Source organism: Pteropus alecto, unplaced genomic scaffold (assembly GCF_000325575.1).
Source record: "Pteropus alecto unplaced genomic scaffold, ASM32557v1 scaffold196, whole genome shotgun sequence".
In the NCBI taxonomy this organism is placed as follows: domain Eukaryota; kingdom Metazoa; phylum Chordata; class Mammalia; order Chiroptera; family Pteropodidae; genus Pteropus; species Pteropus alecto.
The window spans coordinates 1,786,761-1,802,967 of record NW_006439717.1 but is presented as its reverse complement, the minus strand read 5'-3'; the positions used below and the strand labels follow the sequence as shown (position 1 = coordinate 1,802,967).

General features: G+C 39.3%; 1 protein-coding gene across 1 annotated transcript in view; it reads left to right on the top strand.

Annotated features, from left to right (window-relative positions):
* LOC102890341 (testis-specific H1 histone) overlaps positions 1 to 15,988 on the top strand; it is a 17,050-nt gene extending 1,062 nt beyond the window's left edge. The window contains exon 2 of the mRNA XM_015593151.1: positions 15,181 to 15,988. Within this exon, the coding sequence (XP_015448637.1) occupies positions 15,181 to 15,988 (808 nt within the window). The remainder of the gene's footprint in view (positions 1 to 15,180) is intronic.
* The last annotated feature ends 219 nt before the right edge of the window (positions 15,989 to 16,207 follow it).

Genomic DNA, 16,207 nt, shown 5'->3' with positions numbered 1-16,207 from the left:
TAGAAATAAAACAATAAATAAAATACTGCTCTTGCTCTCAAGCAGACTATTTTAAGACAGAATTGATGATTGTTGTGATGCGTACTGTGGAAATAAAATGCAGGGACTTCTAATCCAGGCTGTTGAAATGAAGGAAGAGAGAGTCAAGGAAAGATGCCCAGAGAAGTGATGGGTGTGAATTTTAATCCTGAAATGTCCTAGATTTGGAAAGAACTTCAATCCTCATTATCTGCATACAAAATGAAAGTCCAGATGGATTAAAAGCTAAACATTACAAAAAGTAAAAGTATTAAAAGAAAATATAGAATACTATTTTTTTATGATCTAAGATAAAGTCACAAAGCTAAGAAGTCATAAAGGAGAAGAATGATAACACCGACAACATAAAAATTAGAAATTTATCAATAGCATAAGAAGATACCATAAACAAAGTTAAAGGACAAGGAAAAAATATCTATATTATGCATGAGAGCCATGAACATCCAGATGTCTGTGCCCACTGGCCTAAAGTACCAGGAAATGCTCCTGTAGAAAAGAGTTGGGTTTATAGTTGCAACAAGGGAGACAGTACACCATGGTGAATCTGTGGGACATCTCAGTAAGAGGGGGTTAAGGGGATTGTTTAGTGATTTGGACTTGTGTTAGGTTTGGGAAGAGTCTGTCAGAAAGTGGGGCAATTCTATGATTGGATATCTTTTAAAAAAAAAAATTTAATTAGTTTCAAGTATACAGTACATCGGTTAGACATCTATATAGTTTGTAAAACGGTTCCCCCCGATTACTCCCTCCATCCCCGACCTTCCACCTAGCCAACATATTAATGCTAACTGCATTCCCTCTGCTGTGCTCCCCATCCCTGTGACCATCTATTAACTACTAATTTGTACTTCTTTAACACTTCACCCCATTCTCCCAGCCCCCCAAACTCCCCTCCCCTCTGTCCACCAAATTGTCCACTATATTTGCATGTCTGTTTTTGATTAGTTTGTTCTTTTCATTCCTTAGATTCCCCATATAAGTGAAATCATATAGTGTTTATCTTTCTCTGTCTGACTTAAATACCTTCTAGCCCATCAAAGCAATATCTTTTTCCATCCCTTTCCTTTTAGTCTGTGTGTGTCTTTTAATCTGAAATGAGTCTTTTATAGGCAATATGTAGGGGTCTTGTTTTCTTTTCTGTTCATCCACTCTATCTTTTAGTTGGAGCCCTTAATTCTTTTCCATTCGAGGTACTTATTGATAGGAATGTAGTTGTTACGATTCTTTATTCCTGTTTTTGATACATGTCTTTTCTTAAAGAAGTCCTTCGAACATTTCCTGTAATACTGGCTTGGTGGTGATTAATTCCTTTAGCTTATTTTTGTCTGGGAAGCTCTTTATCTGTCCTTCAACTCTAAATGATAGCTTTGCTGAATAAAGCATTCTTGGTTGTAGATCCTGGGTTTTCATCATGTCAAATATTTTGTGCCAAGCCCTTCAGTCCTGCATCGTTTCTTTTGAGAAATCAGCTGCTAGTCTTATGGGTACTCCCTTGTAGGCAACTAACTGCTTTTCTCTTGCTGCTTTTAAGATTCCCTCTTTGTATTTAACCTTTGGCATTTTAATAATAATGTGTCTTGGTGTGGGCCTCTTTGGGTTCCTGATTTTGAGGATTCTCTGAGCTTCCTGCGGTTTTATGTTTATTTCCTTTACCAGATTAAGGAAGTTTTCCATCATAATTTCTTCAAATAGCTCTCCAACATCTTGTTTTCCTTCAGGTATCCCTATGACACAGATATTTTTACCTTTAATAGTGTCCCATAGTCTCCTTAAATTATTATTATATAGTCTTGGCTTCTTTTTTCTTGCCATTCTGAGTGGCTTCTTTTTTCTTGCCATTCTGAGTGGCTTCTTTTTTCTTGCCATTCTGAGTGGCTTCTTTTTTCTTGCCATTCTGAGTGGCTTCTTTTTTCTTGCCATTCTGAGTGGCTTCTTTTTTCTTGCCATTCTGAGTGGCTTCTTTTTTCTTGCCATTCTGAGTGGCTTCTTTTTTCTTGCCATTCTGAGTGGCTTCTTTTTTCTTGCCATTCTGAGTGGCTTCTTTTTTCTTGCCATTCTGAGTGGCTTCTTTTTTCTTGCCATTCTGAGTGGCTTCTTTTTTCTTGCCATTCTGAGTGGCTTCTTTTTTCTTGCCATTCTGAGTGGCTTCTTTTTTCTTGCCATTCTGAGTGGCTTCTTTTTTCTTGCCATTCTGAGTGGCTTCTTTTTTCTTGCCATTCTGAGTGGCTTCTTTTTTCTTGCCATTCTGAGTGGCTTCTTTTTTCTTGCCATTCTGAGTGGCTTCTTTTTTCTTGCCATTCTGAGTGGCTTCTTTTTTCTTGCCATTCTGAGTGGCTTCTTTTTTCTTGCCATTCTGAGTGGCTTCTTTTTTCTTGCCATTCTGAGTGGCTTCTTTTTTCTTGCCATTCTGAGTGGCTTCTTTTTTCTTGCCATTCTGAGTGGCTTCTTTTTTCTTGCCATTCTGAGTGGCTTCTTTTTTCTTGCCATTCTGAGTGGGGGTTTCAGGGAATCCTCTGGGCAGAGCGACCTCTGTTATCCAGTCTGATGACCTCATGGCTATGGTGGCGCTGTGTCGGCACACTGGGAGGCCAGAGGGCTCAACAGGGAACAATGGATACCGCCGGCACTTCTGTACAGAGTTAATCTACCCCCAGCCCTCACTCCGACAATGTCTCCCTGTAAGTCCTGGTTCCCCTGTAGGCAGCCTAATCAGCACTATCTGTCACTGCGAAAATCCGCTCATGGACGCGGCCCCTTTAAGAGGCTTCTGCTGCTGCTGCAGCCTCCATCTCAGCCGACCGAGACCAAATCACCCCGCATCCTCGCCTCGTCCTACCTTCTGCTGTTGCAGGGTGCTTTCTTGGATTTCTCCCTAGTTGTCTGGCTTGTTCAAGATCCCAGGTGATTTTTCCTTGCTGCTTGCTCCTTGTTTCCGTCACAACTTTGATTTGGTCACCAGAAGGATGAACAGAGCTTCTATCATCTATGCCATTTTGGTTCTTCTCCTGATTTGATATCTTAATTACTACCTAGGAGGCAGAAGGAATCAAACGGAGAAAACTGCAATTGGTAAAACAGCAGCAGCAGTCCCTCATGTTAGCTGGGAGAGAGCTCAACAAAAAGAGCAAAGCAAAATTACCTGTTATAATTCTTGAATAAGAAACATCAAATATGTGGTTTTTATAAATGGAATTTAATGAGAAAGGGGGAAAAAAATCTACTCTTAGTATCCAGGCACTGATTTGACACAGTTATGCTATATGTTGCCCTCCTTTTGGATATAAACAATTTCACAAGAACATCCACTTCAGACAAGATCATGTACAACCCACAAAATGCCAAATATTGCCCTGTCACCTAAATAAACAACCACTACTTCTTTACCTATTACAGCTTTCTCTTTTCTCTAGTTTGCTCTCCCCATAGATAAAATTTTTTAGCTACCCAATCATAGAGTTGCTCCTGCTTTTTGATAATACCAAATCTGGAGCCTCAGCTTCCTTATACTCTCCCCAAATTTACCCACCCAAAGCCCAGAATAAGTTCTTTCTAACATCCTCTTACTGAGACACCCCTTAACTCCCTATGGTGTCTGTTCTCCCTTGGTACAATGAGCACTAGATATTTGTTTAACTGGAGGTATTCCTGTGGTCTTTGACTGAAGGGCATTGACAGTAGCATAAATATAAAAGTAACCAGTGGTAAATTTCAATATTTCTTGAGCCGACACAATACACAAAGCAATGTTTTAGGTTCTAGGGAGGATTTGTGCCAAAGAGTTTATAATCTATTGAGGCTGCAAAATAAGTATATTAATGAGGCACAAAATGCTTGGGTTTTAAGAAACAAAGTTTATATTATGCTGAAGAAAACAAGATAACTTCATGAACAGATATATTTTGAGATTTGTCTCAAAGTGGAGGAGGGTTTATGATTTCCACATGTGTAAGTGATGAGGATATTAAGAGCTAAGACAAAAGAATATGTACTGTACTATATTTGCTTTCTTAAACTATAACAACACTCTCTTAAAGCACTGTTTAAGTGCTCTACTAATATTAGCATTCTTTATTCTTCATAACACCCATATTTTATAGATGGAACTGAGAGAGGCTAAGTCACATGCCCAAGGTCACACAGCAAATAAGTGACAGAGCTGTTATTCAAACCCAAGTTTTCCTGACTCTTAAGCCATGTTCTTAACCGTTCCAACAGTGCAAACCAAGCAAATGCCTTGATGTCTTACAGTGTTGAAGTAACAGAAATTCAAGCCAATTAAGTTCTGGGCTCCATCAGTGTTGTTAAAAAGAGGCAAGCAAGCAGACAAACCAAAAAAACTCAAACTAAAAAACAGAAAGAAAAGGAATAAATTAGTGTGAATAAGAATATTGTGATGTCTAATACTTGGAAGAGTTCTAGGTACTTTAGGATATCAGTAGCCGAGGCACTTTCTAAGGCAAATTTTTCTGCTGAATGTACATTGACCAGCTAGCCAAAGGTCCATCATGGTTTACCCAATGATAATCAATGTCTATCCACTCTGATTGGAAGGGCTCTTCATGGGAGGAAGGAGGCTACCCAAGGAAACAATTTACTTCTGAACGTGGTAGGTATCAACAGAGTAACTACAAAATGCTGGTCCAAAAGGCACAAAAGAATTATGAAAGAGAAAGGTGGTACAATTTCAAGCCAAATAAGGGCTTCAGAATCTTTTCAGGCTGTAATAGGCTTTGATGCAGGAGATAAAGTTTGTAAATAGTGTTAAATATTTAAGGGGATTTAATTTGTCAAATTTATAAGCTTAAAAGAGCACTAAATCTAAGAAGCAGCAAGTAAACTTTTACAACAAAATCTAGGTTGAATTAAAAGTTTATAACTTTATTGTTAAATATTAATTAAAACACAAGTCATAGTGTTAACTCTCCTTAATACACACAAGTGCCCCTCAGATATTAAATCCACTGACACCAGGTGTACAATAGGTGATTTGAAAATTTGACATTTTTCCATCTTCCAAGGACTTTTGTCCTTACTGTGTAATGTCTGTGTTGAGATTGTAATGTGAATTACATCAATTCAACGTGAATTAAAGAATTAATGTAATTAGCATGAATTACATTGAATTATTTGACTTAATATTACTAGGCAAATGTAGAGTACAATAAGAACCAGTACTTCATGGACCCCAGAATGGGCAAAACCCTAGTGAAAAAATAGGACTTTGCTACTCACTCCATTAACCCCTTCTATGTGCCCTGTCCCAGTCATAATCCTCTCTCCTCCCCATGTATAACCACTGTCCTGACTTTTATAGTAATTACTGCTTGCTTTTTCAAAATAGTTTTATCATTCAAAATGCATCCCTTGTCACTATAGTTTAGCCTCGTTCATTTAAAACATATCTATGACTTTTAAGTCCCTTTTAACCTATAGAGTTATCCCACATTTTTCTTTTCCTCATAGTACATATGCTGAGAACCCAGGCCCATTTGTCCTATAGTTTCTACAATCTAGATTTTACTCATTGTATACTCATGTCTAATTTAACATGTTCCTTCATCTTCTGTATTCTCTGTAAATTAGCATCTAGATCCAGACTCAGGTTCATCCAGATATCTAAAGGTATATGTGGTGTTTGGCAAGACTATAGGAGGCAAGTAACATCTAGTTGTCTCTTTGTGATGTTAGCAGTCTTTAATGCTTGATGCATAATTCATTGGGAGTTGCAAAATGGTGATATTCTTTCCATTTTTTATGTGTTAGTTGGAATACTTTAATAAAGATACACTTCATCTATTTTACCCACTACTTGGTTATGCAATGGTACAGTTCATATGTGAAAGGCTGGATAAATGCTTGATCCTATCTTTTTATTTAAGATTAAAAGTATTTAAGATAATGAATTGGTTCCCTATTATCTTCTGTGAATGACCAATTATTTCCTTTTAAAATACCATTACAAACTCATAGATTTAAATATATTTGATAGGTTTCAATCTATGATATTTCTTATCCTTACCAATGCTCAAATAATCCCTTCTCTGGCCAGCGAAGCATCTTCAAGTTGGCTCCCGAGTCCATTTGAAATGACCCTAGTAGTCTTTGAGAGCTTCCAAACTATCTGGTGTGTCAAGATATTCTAAGCTTATCTTGTACATTTCCTGCCCCAGACCTGGAATTGGCCACTTCTCTAAGAAGCCATGGTTTTTTCTAATGTGAAATGGTATTTCAAGACCACAGTATAGAGCTGGGGATGCTCATTGCTACTGTTTTTTAAATTATTTTGCTCATTGTTTTTAGGATTTTGGGGGGACATAGCAGTTATGTCCCCTAAAATGCCTACATTAGTAATCCTGATTCTTAAGAATTAAGATGAGATGCAGGGTTAAAATATCCCATAATTACTAATTTGTTTCAGCCTACATAGTAGTCTCCAAATAACAATACTAAGACTACTACCATAATGATTATTAAAAACACTAAACATTTTGAGCACAAACTATCAGTTTAGTTCTGCCTGTTTTGAACTTCATATATATGGAATCATAAAGTACGTACTCATGTCTGACTCTTTTCACTCTACATGATGTTTTATCAGAGGTCTTTTTATGTTGTTATGTAATGTTCCATTGTATAACTCATTAAAACATGAACAATTCTTTAGAAAAATCTATCTGGTTCAAGCGTAGTGATCATATATCACTCATGATAGAGGTCCAAGCATCTGGCCTCAGAGACCACGTAGTTTGTGCTCTGACTTTTTGAATTGGACTCTAGATCCTAAGCAGTGTGATGATATAAACTGAACTTCATTTTCATGAGTTCCGTTTACACTTCTCATTCCTATTTCATCTCTGGGCTAAAGTTAAGAAATAGAGATATTAATGGTATTATCCCACAGTCTCAAGCCTTGGTCAAACCAATTATGATTGATGTAGTACAAGTTTCCACAATCTTATTTCAGCCCTGAGCCTATAGGAAGCCATATCTTCAGAGAATCATATAGTGTTAGAAGGAAGAATCTTGAAGATCAACTATTTCTGTGGGGTCAAGCCTATGGTTTTTAAACCTCTTCAATCTAGACTCTTTAGGCATCTTCCCACTGGCCTGTAACTTTTCAGATGAAGGTTATTTCACCTTAGGTCTCTTCTAGTCCCTTATCTCACAATATTCCAGAGACTGCCCCTCTGTCTCCTTGGGATTGCTTTCCCTGCACAGAGACTGCCTTGACACTTGGGGCCTGAGTGAGGCCAAAACAAATTCTTGAAGGAGGGAGACATAGCTTGCTTATTGCCCATATTATCTCTATTTAAGTCTCCATTACTCTTATTCTGATCATCAAGTGCATTCCCAAGAGCAGTGATTCTCAAACTGTCTGTACCGACAACCTCTCTACATTTTTAAAAATTGTTGAGTGTCTTCTAAAAAGACTTTTGTTATGTGTTGTGCACACACATATATTTGTGTAAACATGTATGTATATATATGTATTAACATAAATAACAGTTTTCATGAAAAATAATTTTCTAAAAGAGTGGTATTGTTTTTCATTTATGACTTGATTTAAAAGAAGACAGCTGAATTTTCATAACTGCTTTTTCATTCTACCTGTTGTAATATGTTGCCATGTTTAAAATATATGAAAAAAAATTCAGCCTCACACAGATAACGTAGTTGGAAAAGCATTTAGTAGCCTTTTTAGATAATTGTGGATATTCTTTGATACTACACTTAAACCAAAAGAGGTATTTTCTTAAAGGTTATTTGCAATGTAAATTCTAAAACCATATCAGTGAACCTTTCATGCTCTACTACATTAAAAACCAACAGACTTTCTTGCATTTGGAATGACTCTTTCACCCATACTTATATTGTAAACTTACATTGTAAAATCGCAATGCATTGGCCATTTGGAACATATTAGTTCATTGAGTTAGGCAGGTCTTCCATATACTGATGGATTTCACTAATCAATATCCAAAAGTCATAATTGTTATCACCACTGATCACAACAGAAAGTGTTGGGAAGATGTCAAGCTTGTTTTAGCTGATACAGGTCTTCCAAATTTTTATTTTTGCTTGACAGCCTGGATTTTTTCATTGGCAATAAATCCTGTAAGTTGTTTTATTTGAAATTATAGAGTTATTTTGTTCATTTTTGAGAATATGTTTGCCAAATACTCAATTTTGAAAAAGTGGCTAGTTCAGTTTGCAACTCAAACAATTGCACAAAAGCTCTTCCTTGAGACAACCACTAAACTTAAGCACAAAGCAGAAGTGCTGTATGCATACTTCCCATTTTGCCACACAAAATATTTAAAAGAAGGTACTCAAGGGTTGAAATTTAATAAAATTATAATTTTTGTTGCTTCATCAAATATATTTAAAATGAAATTTTCTTTCCCTTCTTCTCAATGAGCGTGTAGTGGTAAAGAATAGAGTATCTTCTACTATAGTTTGGTGCCACTGCCTTGATTCATGTTGAGGCCAGAAGTTTTACCCACTGTTGGTTTTGTACTATCAAAGTAAATGTTAACACAGGTAAATAATGTCTTAGAGTTATTATGAAAAGTTTTGACCTCGTGATATTCCCTTGAAATTCTTGGCTTCCCCAGGGGTATGGGAACTACATTTTGAGAATCGCTGCCCTGGAGAATAGTAAGGCCTTTTCTTTTTTTCTCTAATCCTTCTCATGCAGAGAATGTAGTAAGATTTAGTCAATTATTTTGTATCCCCTTTTTTGGGGGGGGCGGGGTGCAGTTGCTCATCAAGTTATATGCAAATATAGTATTTGATTTGCAACCCACAGAAGAGATTTTAGAAGCCATCTGGACCAATAAGTAGCCATTTTAAAAATGTTCCACTGAGTTCTAGCCTGAATGCTATAATTTGAATCTTTGTTCCCCTATGTGCTGTATTTCTTTGTCTGCTTTCAAGTATTTTCTTTATCTTTTGGTTTTAAGCACTTTATGATGTTTCTGACTATGGTTTTAATTTTATCTATTTGGGTTTTGCTGTGATTCTTGGGTCTGTAAATGTATGCCTTTCACCAAATTTGAGGTTTTCAATCATTATTTCTTCAAATATAGGCATTTTTTTTTTCTGCTCTAATCTTTTCTCCTCTTCCTCTGGTCATCTATAATATGAATATTGATCCTTTTGATATTGTCCCACAGGTCTCTAAGCCTGTTTTCAATTTTTTTCACTTTTTCCCTTCTTTTGTTTATATTGGATACTTTGTATCTTCAAGTTCAGTGACCCTGTCTTCTGTCATCTCCATTTATTCTGAGTCCCTACAGTGAATTCTAAAATTTCTATTGTTGGGTGTTTCAATTCTAAAATTTGTTTGATTCTTTTTTCATAACTCTGTTTCTTTTCTGAGAACTTCTGTCTTTCCATTCATTTCAACAGCCCTGACTTCTTAGAACATGTTTATAATAGCTGCTTTAAAGTCTGTGTCTGATAATTTTGACATTTAGGTCATCTTGGGATTGGCACTGTGGTTTGCTTTTACTTTTGAGAGCTATTTAGGTTTTCCACTTAGTTTGTTGATTAATTTTGGATCATATCTTGGACATTTTGAATATTATGAGAGTCCTGGTCCTGTTTAAATCTTCTGGAGATTGTTGACTTATTTTTTTTCAGGAAGCAGTTAACCTAGTTTTGTTTTGATTGTTTCCTGTGGGCTGTGGTTCCAGTTTCAATTTAGTTTCCAAAGCCCTTGTGGTACTGTTATGGTCTTCCCCTCTTGTGTACCCCCTCAGCAGCCAGTCTGAAACCTTGGGAGTAGTACATTATAATGCAGTGTTTATTTAAAGCCTTCACTCTGCTGATTCCGGTCAGTTTCACACATGTACAACTAGGGGGTGAGATTAGGATTCTTTCTCCAGTTCCCTCATTTCCTTGATCCTCTGCTTACTTTCTGCCTCCCAGGGTTCCCTAGTGTTCTGGCTAGAAAGCCAGGACATTAGCTTTCCTCTACTGTTGCCAAGGTTCTGCTATGCAGAATCTGTCACAGCCACATAGTGAGAAGAGGGAATGGCTCTACCTCTTCATTGGCACTGCTTTAGGGCAGAAGGAGAAAACAGGGCCACCTCACTGCTGGTGGGGAAAGAGAGGGACACATAGTCTTTGCTGGCACTTCCTTGATGTAGAGCAGGGAGCGTCCATAAGGCAATGATCACACAGTCTGCTTGGTGGGAAGAAGGAGTGCTGCTTGTTTTCTGATAATCACCTGGGGTTGGAGGGGTGAAAATCAGAAGGTTCCATCCCACAGTCCTCCCACTCCCATTTCCCAGTCCTGCAGCCAGAGAGAGTGGATTTTTGTTGGGGCTTTTTCTGTCTGGGCCCTTGGCAGTTCTGGTTTTCAGGTTGCTCTAGGATCCAGGCTGGGATACATATGGGGTAAAATAGAAAACCCAAGGAAGTTGCAGTCAACTACATTTCTCTTTAATCCTTACCTAGTCCACCTGTTTTTATTTACCTTTCACAGTCTTCTGATAGTTGTTTTATGCATTTTAGTCGAAGGTTTTTAATTGTGGGAGAGGTGATTAGTTTTATCTAGAAAAAGAGTCTCATTATCTGTTTTTATTAAAAAATAATCTTTATCACTTTGATAGGTGAAAAGTTGTTGCTTATTTTGTATTTTTATAATTTAAGGTAGAGCATGTTTTCATATATTAACCACTTTTAGTTTATACTTAGCTTAATTTGGGGATTTACTTAGCGCTTAATTTAAGAATAACTCTTAGACTTTTTTGATAGAATTTTTCTGCTTACTTTTTAACTCTTGTTTTAATTTTTTAATGGAGAAAAGTTTAAGATTTATATATAATCATCTGTAATTTCCTTTGTGACTTCTTCCATTATTTTTATGCTTAGAAAATCTTCCTTCTGAAATCAGATAAATACTCATATAAACTTTTCTGTTTTCATTTTCCATGTTTAACTCTTTGATCCATCTTAAATTTATTAGTGTGTAGTAAAACACAAATATTTTGTTTAAAATTTTTCATGTTGTTAAGTATTATATCCTATATATTTCTCATTAAAACTTATTTCGAATTTCTTAAAAGTTAGGTATATTGACAAACAGAAAAGCTCCAGGGTCTTTTTAAAGATATATATATATGGTGATTTTAAGGATTGGGCTTCATCTAAAAGATGTAAATTTGTTTTTCAGGTTGAATTTAGTGAAGAGCCCACTGTTGTAAAATTCCTGTGATAAGAGAGCTCCTTTTTTAGTCTGGCCCAATCAGGAGACAGAAATCACCCGGTTATTTAAACAAGGAAAGTTAACATAAAGAATTTATAAGCAGTCATAGGGGAGTAACAAGGAAGGACAAACTTGGAATGGGAGTTCAGGCCTTGATGAAGAACATATGGTTACAGCCCATTGGATGGAGGATAATTTTGCTGGTTTTCCCAGGGCAAACCTGATCTACAGTCACTGGGCAAGCAGGAATAACCTTCTGAGGTGCTGGTAAACCAAGGCCGCTAGGCAGGTTTGCAGAGGGAGTCAGGCATGCCACTGTAGGCACTCTTGGAACCAGGAGCTGAAGAGACATTCCTCTGCAGGAGTCTAGTACACTTTTATGTACAACTTGGACCAGAACAGCTCAAGGCAGCTAAATGGCACAAAGGTAGGGTAGCCAGCTACTTAGGACACTAGCCCTATAGGAACCCTGATAGGCGCATGCTTGGAGCTGGGCAGAGGATTGTGGGAACAGCAACCTGTATCAGGTCACCTCTGAGCTACTTTGTCGTGAAAAGTTAGTGGTAATCCCTGCTAGGTCACTAGTGTGTGCACTTCTGGAAGCTGAGGAGAGGGTACGTGGAGCACTGACCTAGGCTGAGGCACAGGACCTGTGCTTTTTGGAACTCCTGGCCATACCACTGCTTCCTGAGTCAAAAGCTGGAAAAAAATGCATAGTGACCAAATGGAGAAATTGTACTGGAGGCACTTAGCAGTGGAGAAAACTGGGCTGGCCAAGCACTGGAGTTAAAAATAATAATAAAAAATTTTAAAAGCACGCTCTTTAAGATAGTGGTTGGCAAACTTATTTTGCAAAGGGCCAGATGTAAATATTTTGAGCTTTGTGGGCCAAGAGACAAATTGAGTATGTTATGTAGGTACTTATATAACAGGAGATAAAACTCCTGTCTTGCCTGCCCTATTTGTCAACCAAGAAGTATAGCCAGACTAAAAGACTACACAAATGGGAGAAATCCTGTTCCATGTGGTTCTGCCTCTCCACTGGCAACTCTTCCATGGTACACTGTGCCTGTGCAGATGCATTAGTCCTCTGTCCTTGGAGCGCCTCAGGGTCACGGTACTCTGCCCTGATTTAAAGACTGGGAGCAGATACTCTTGTGAATGCTTGTAGATACTCTTGACTCAGAGCTGTGATTATGGGGATGAACTTCCCCCTGCTCTATAATAGAGAGAGATGAAGGGAGGAGGGTCAACCTTAGAGAAAGAGAAACCTAGGACAGTATTGCAGCTAAGAATTCAGGCCTTAGAATTAAGTAGACTTTGAATCCAATTAGAATTAAGTAAGGTTTAAATCCAAACCATACCACTTATGCTGTGTAACCACTTACAGTTGTGTCATTATTATGGTATCTGTCCTTCACACCTTGGCCCTATGCCACCTTTCCAGTTTCATCTCCTGCCACTTCCTTTCTCTTTGTCTACTCTCCCCCCACCACCTAACACTTGTGTTTTAACCAGATGGAACTACCTGGGAGCTTGTTAAAAGGTAAAACCCCTGGCCCCATCCCAAACTTAATTATTGGAATTTGCACTTTATGAAATGCGCATAAACGTTTAAGAAGCACAGGTCTAAGCTACTTCCTGGAACTTTGATTTCTGGAAGAAACTATGTCACAGTCCACCTTGTAACTGCTGAGCATATGTGAATGTCCTCTGGATAAGTATGATATGCTTTGCAATTTTAAGTATTCTATGAATAATTCTTTGAGTTATTCCCAAACTAAGCTGTGTCCAAAATAAGAGGTCCTTAAGCAACTAGCTTCCTTGATCCCTTCATTCCCAGCCCTTTGAAATTCATCTTGCTTCTTTCTCCTGTTTTTCTGGGAGTTACTATCTGAATCCAGAGAGAGTCTCCTAACCAGAGAGGAGCTTAAGCAAACTCAATCAAATGCTTGCTGTGTATAATGAAAGATTGTGTTAGGTACAGCATGGACATAGAAATTCAAAGACTATCTGGTTCTCAGGGACCTTTTTATTTAGTTGGAAAGACATAAATGATCAGAGTAAAATAATTTAATGCCTTATATTTGGGTAGGCTTTTGTCGCCTACCATCACCTTCTCTGAACCTTTGCAATAATTCTGTGATGTTGGTAGGAAGGGATTATTAACTTTAAAATAAATATATAAGAAATCAGATTCAAAGATATTAAGGGATTTATCAATGTCATATGACTGTTAAAGAGCTAGAATATGTATCCATGTCTTCTAGCTCCAAGTCTGTTTTTTCCTTTTTTTAAGTATTGTGCCACATTGTGCCCTTTAATACCAAATTAATTTAAAATAAAGAAAAAGCAGTATAGGATTGCAAAAGTAATTGTAATAGGAGAGAAATCATTTGACTGAAAGAGTCTGAGCAGGCTTCAGTAAAGACAGGATTTAGCAGGACTTTGAACTATGAGCAGGATTTGTCTGGGCAGAAAAGGGGGACAGGCAATCCAAGAAGAGGAACTAGAGGGAGAACAGCACAAAGTCTGTTCAAAGAATGATTAGACCTGTGTTCTTAGGCTTTTTGGAATCTGTTCCAGTCCAACTGAATGAGGCATCTGAACTTCCTAGGTGGAAATTATTGTTTAGTGTCGAGGAACCACAGTAGTTTTTTCCTTTGCTTCATTCTCTTGCACAAAATCCACGGAGCAGAGGGTCATAGAGACATGACTACAGATATTTAACTAGTGGAACCTAAAGGTGGGTGTTTCTAGACTGGGTTGTGTTTTATAGAATACCACATTTACTTTTTAAAGGCATTGTTTGACTTGTTTTGGATAGTTGGGAAGAGCATCTCTCACCTTAGGGAAATGTGGGTAGATGGTATGTATACATACACTACTTTTCATAGAAAACTAGTGAACTTCAAAAAGTGATTGAGATCAAGATCAATGATAAGTGTGAGCATAAGAGCAGGGAACAACAAAACCCTGAAGATTATAAAGTGATTCTTCAAGATGAATAGGTGTGGAATATCTGGATTGGTTTAAACCTAGAAGGAAGTGGCCTGATAGGTTATTAAAAGCTTGAAAGAAAGAGAGAGAGAGAGAGAGAGAAAGAGAGAAAGAAAGAAAGAAAGAAAGAAAAGAAAGGAGGGAGGGAGGGAGGGAGGGAGAGAGAGAGCGAGAGAGAGAGAGAGAGAGAAAGAGAGAAAGAAAGAAAGAAAGAAAGAAAAGAAAGGAGGGAGGGAGGGAGGGAGGGAGAGAGAGAGCGAGAGAGAGAGAGAGAGAGAAAGAGAGAAAGAAAGAAAGAAAGAAAGAAAAGAAAGGAGGGAGGGAGGGAGGGAGGGAGAGAGAGAGCGAGAGAGAGAGAGAGAGAGAAAGAGAGAAAGAAAGAAAGAAAGAAAGAAAAGAAAGGAGGGAGGGAGGGAGGGAGGGAGAGAGAGAGCGAGAGAGAGAGAGAGAGAGAAAGAGAGAAAGAAAGAAAGAAAGAAAGAAAAGAAAGGAGGGAGGGAGGGAGGGAGGGAGAGAGAGAGCGAGAGAGAGAGAGAGAGAGAAAGAGAGAAAGAAAGAAAGAAAGAAAGAAAAGAAAGGAGGGAGGGAGGGAGGGAGGGAGAGAGAGAGCGAGAGAGAGAGAGAGAGAGAAAGAGAGAAAGAAAGAAAGAAAGAAAGAAAAGAAAGGAGGGAGGGAGGGAGGGAGGGAGAGAGAGAGCGAGAGAGAGAGAGAGAGAGAAAGAGAGAAAGAAAGAAAGAAAGAAAGAAAAGAAAGGAGGGAGGGAGGGAGGGAGGGAGAGAGAGAGCGAGAGAGAGAGAGAGAGAGAAAGAAAAGAAAAAAGAAAAGGCACCTACCACGGTAGGGTCTGTCAGCCCTCTTACTAGGACCTCGGCTAGGGCCCCCTTTGTGACGTGACATAGCCTTAGCTTATTTATTCGTGGGCGAGGCCCCAACCCAGCGGGCCCCGCAGAGGGCGGAGCGGGGCCATGGCTGAGGAAGCCAAAGTGAGTGGCGAATCCCAAGACACTGAAGTTAAGATCCAGCAGCCCGCTGAAAAAATCTTCGGGGGACCGCCGAGGCGGAGCCCCCGCTCCGTGCTCAAAGTGTCCCAGCTGTTGCTCAGAGCTATCGCCTTGCACAAAGGGCTGACTCTGGCCACCCTCAAGAAGGAGCTGGGAAATGCTGGCTACCAAGTGCGCAGGAAGTGTGTCCGCCACTCTGGTGAAGCGCCTAAGTCTGATATTAAGGGCACACTCCTCCGGGTCAGCGGAAGCAACGCCGCCGGCTATTTCAGGGTCTGGAAGATTCCGAAGCCGAAGAGAAAGCCAGGACGCCCAAGGTTGGAGGAGTGCGCCCGTTCCTCGAGGGGGACCTCTGCAGGGCCACGGGGCTCACGGAAGCCCCGCGTGCGTCGGAGGGTGGCCAAGAAGGCCAAGGAAGTATGGAGACGGAGCACGAGGGGCAATGGCACCGTGAGGAGAAGGCCCAGAGCCAAGGACCCGGTGCGTTCCAGAGCCAAGGAGGAAAAGAGGGCCAAGGGAATGGACGTAGGGAGAGGACGTACCTTGAAGGAAAACAGGCCTAGGACCCGAGAGGAGAAGAGGTCAAGGGAAGAAAAGAAGCATGACCCTGAGAAGCCGGTGAAACGGAGCATCCAGAGGTCAATCTCAGTTAAAATTGACCCAAGGCCTGCTCGCACAAAGACTTCCACTAAATCTGAAAGTCCTCGGAGTGCAGCAGCCGGGAATCTGTAGTGTGGGAGCAGTTTCCCTTCCTCCAGGCACACAGATGCCTTTCCCTATAAGGCTCCAATTAGAGCAGCTCTCACACTCGTTGAAATGAACAAACTATTCACAAAGCCTTTCCGCCACTGCATTGTATCTGTTTCTTCTTTGCTGCACCTGGAAACGGGGTAGGAGGTGTTGAGGTGAGGCCTGTAGCAGGGGCATGAGGGATGAAGAGAGAAAAAGGAG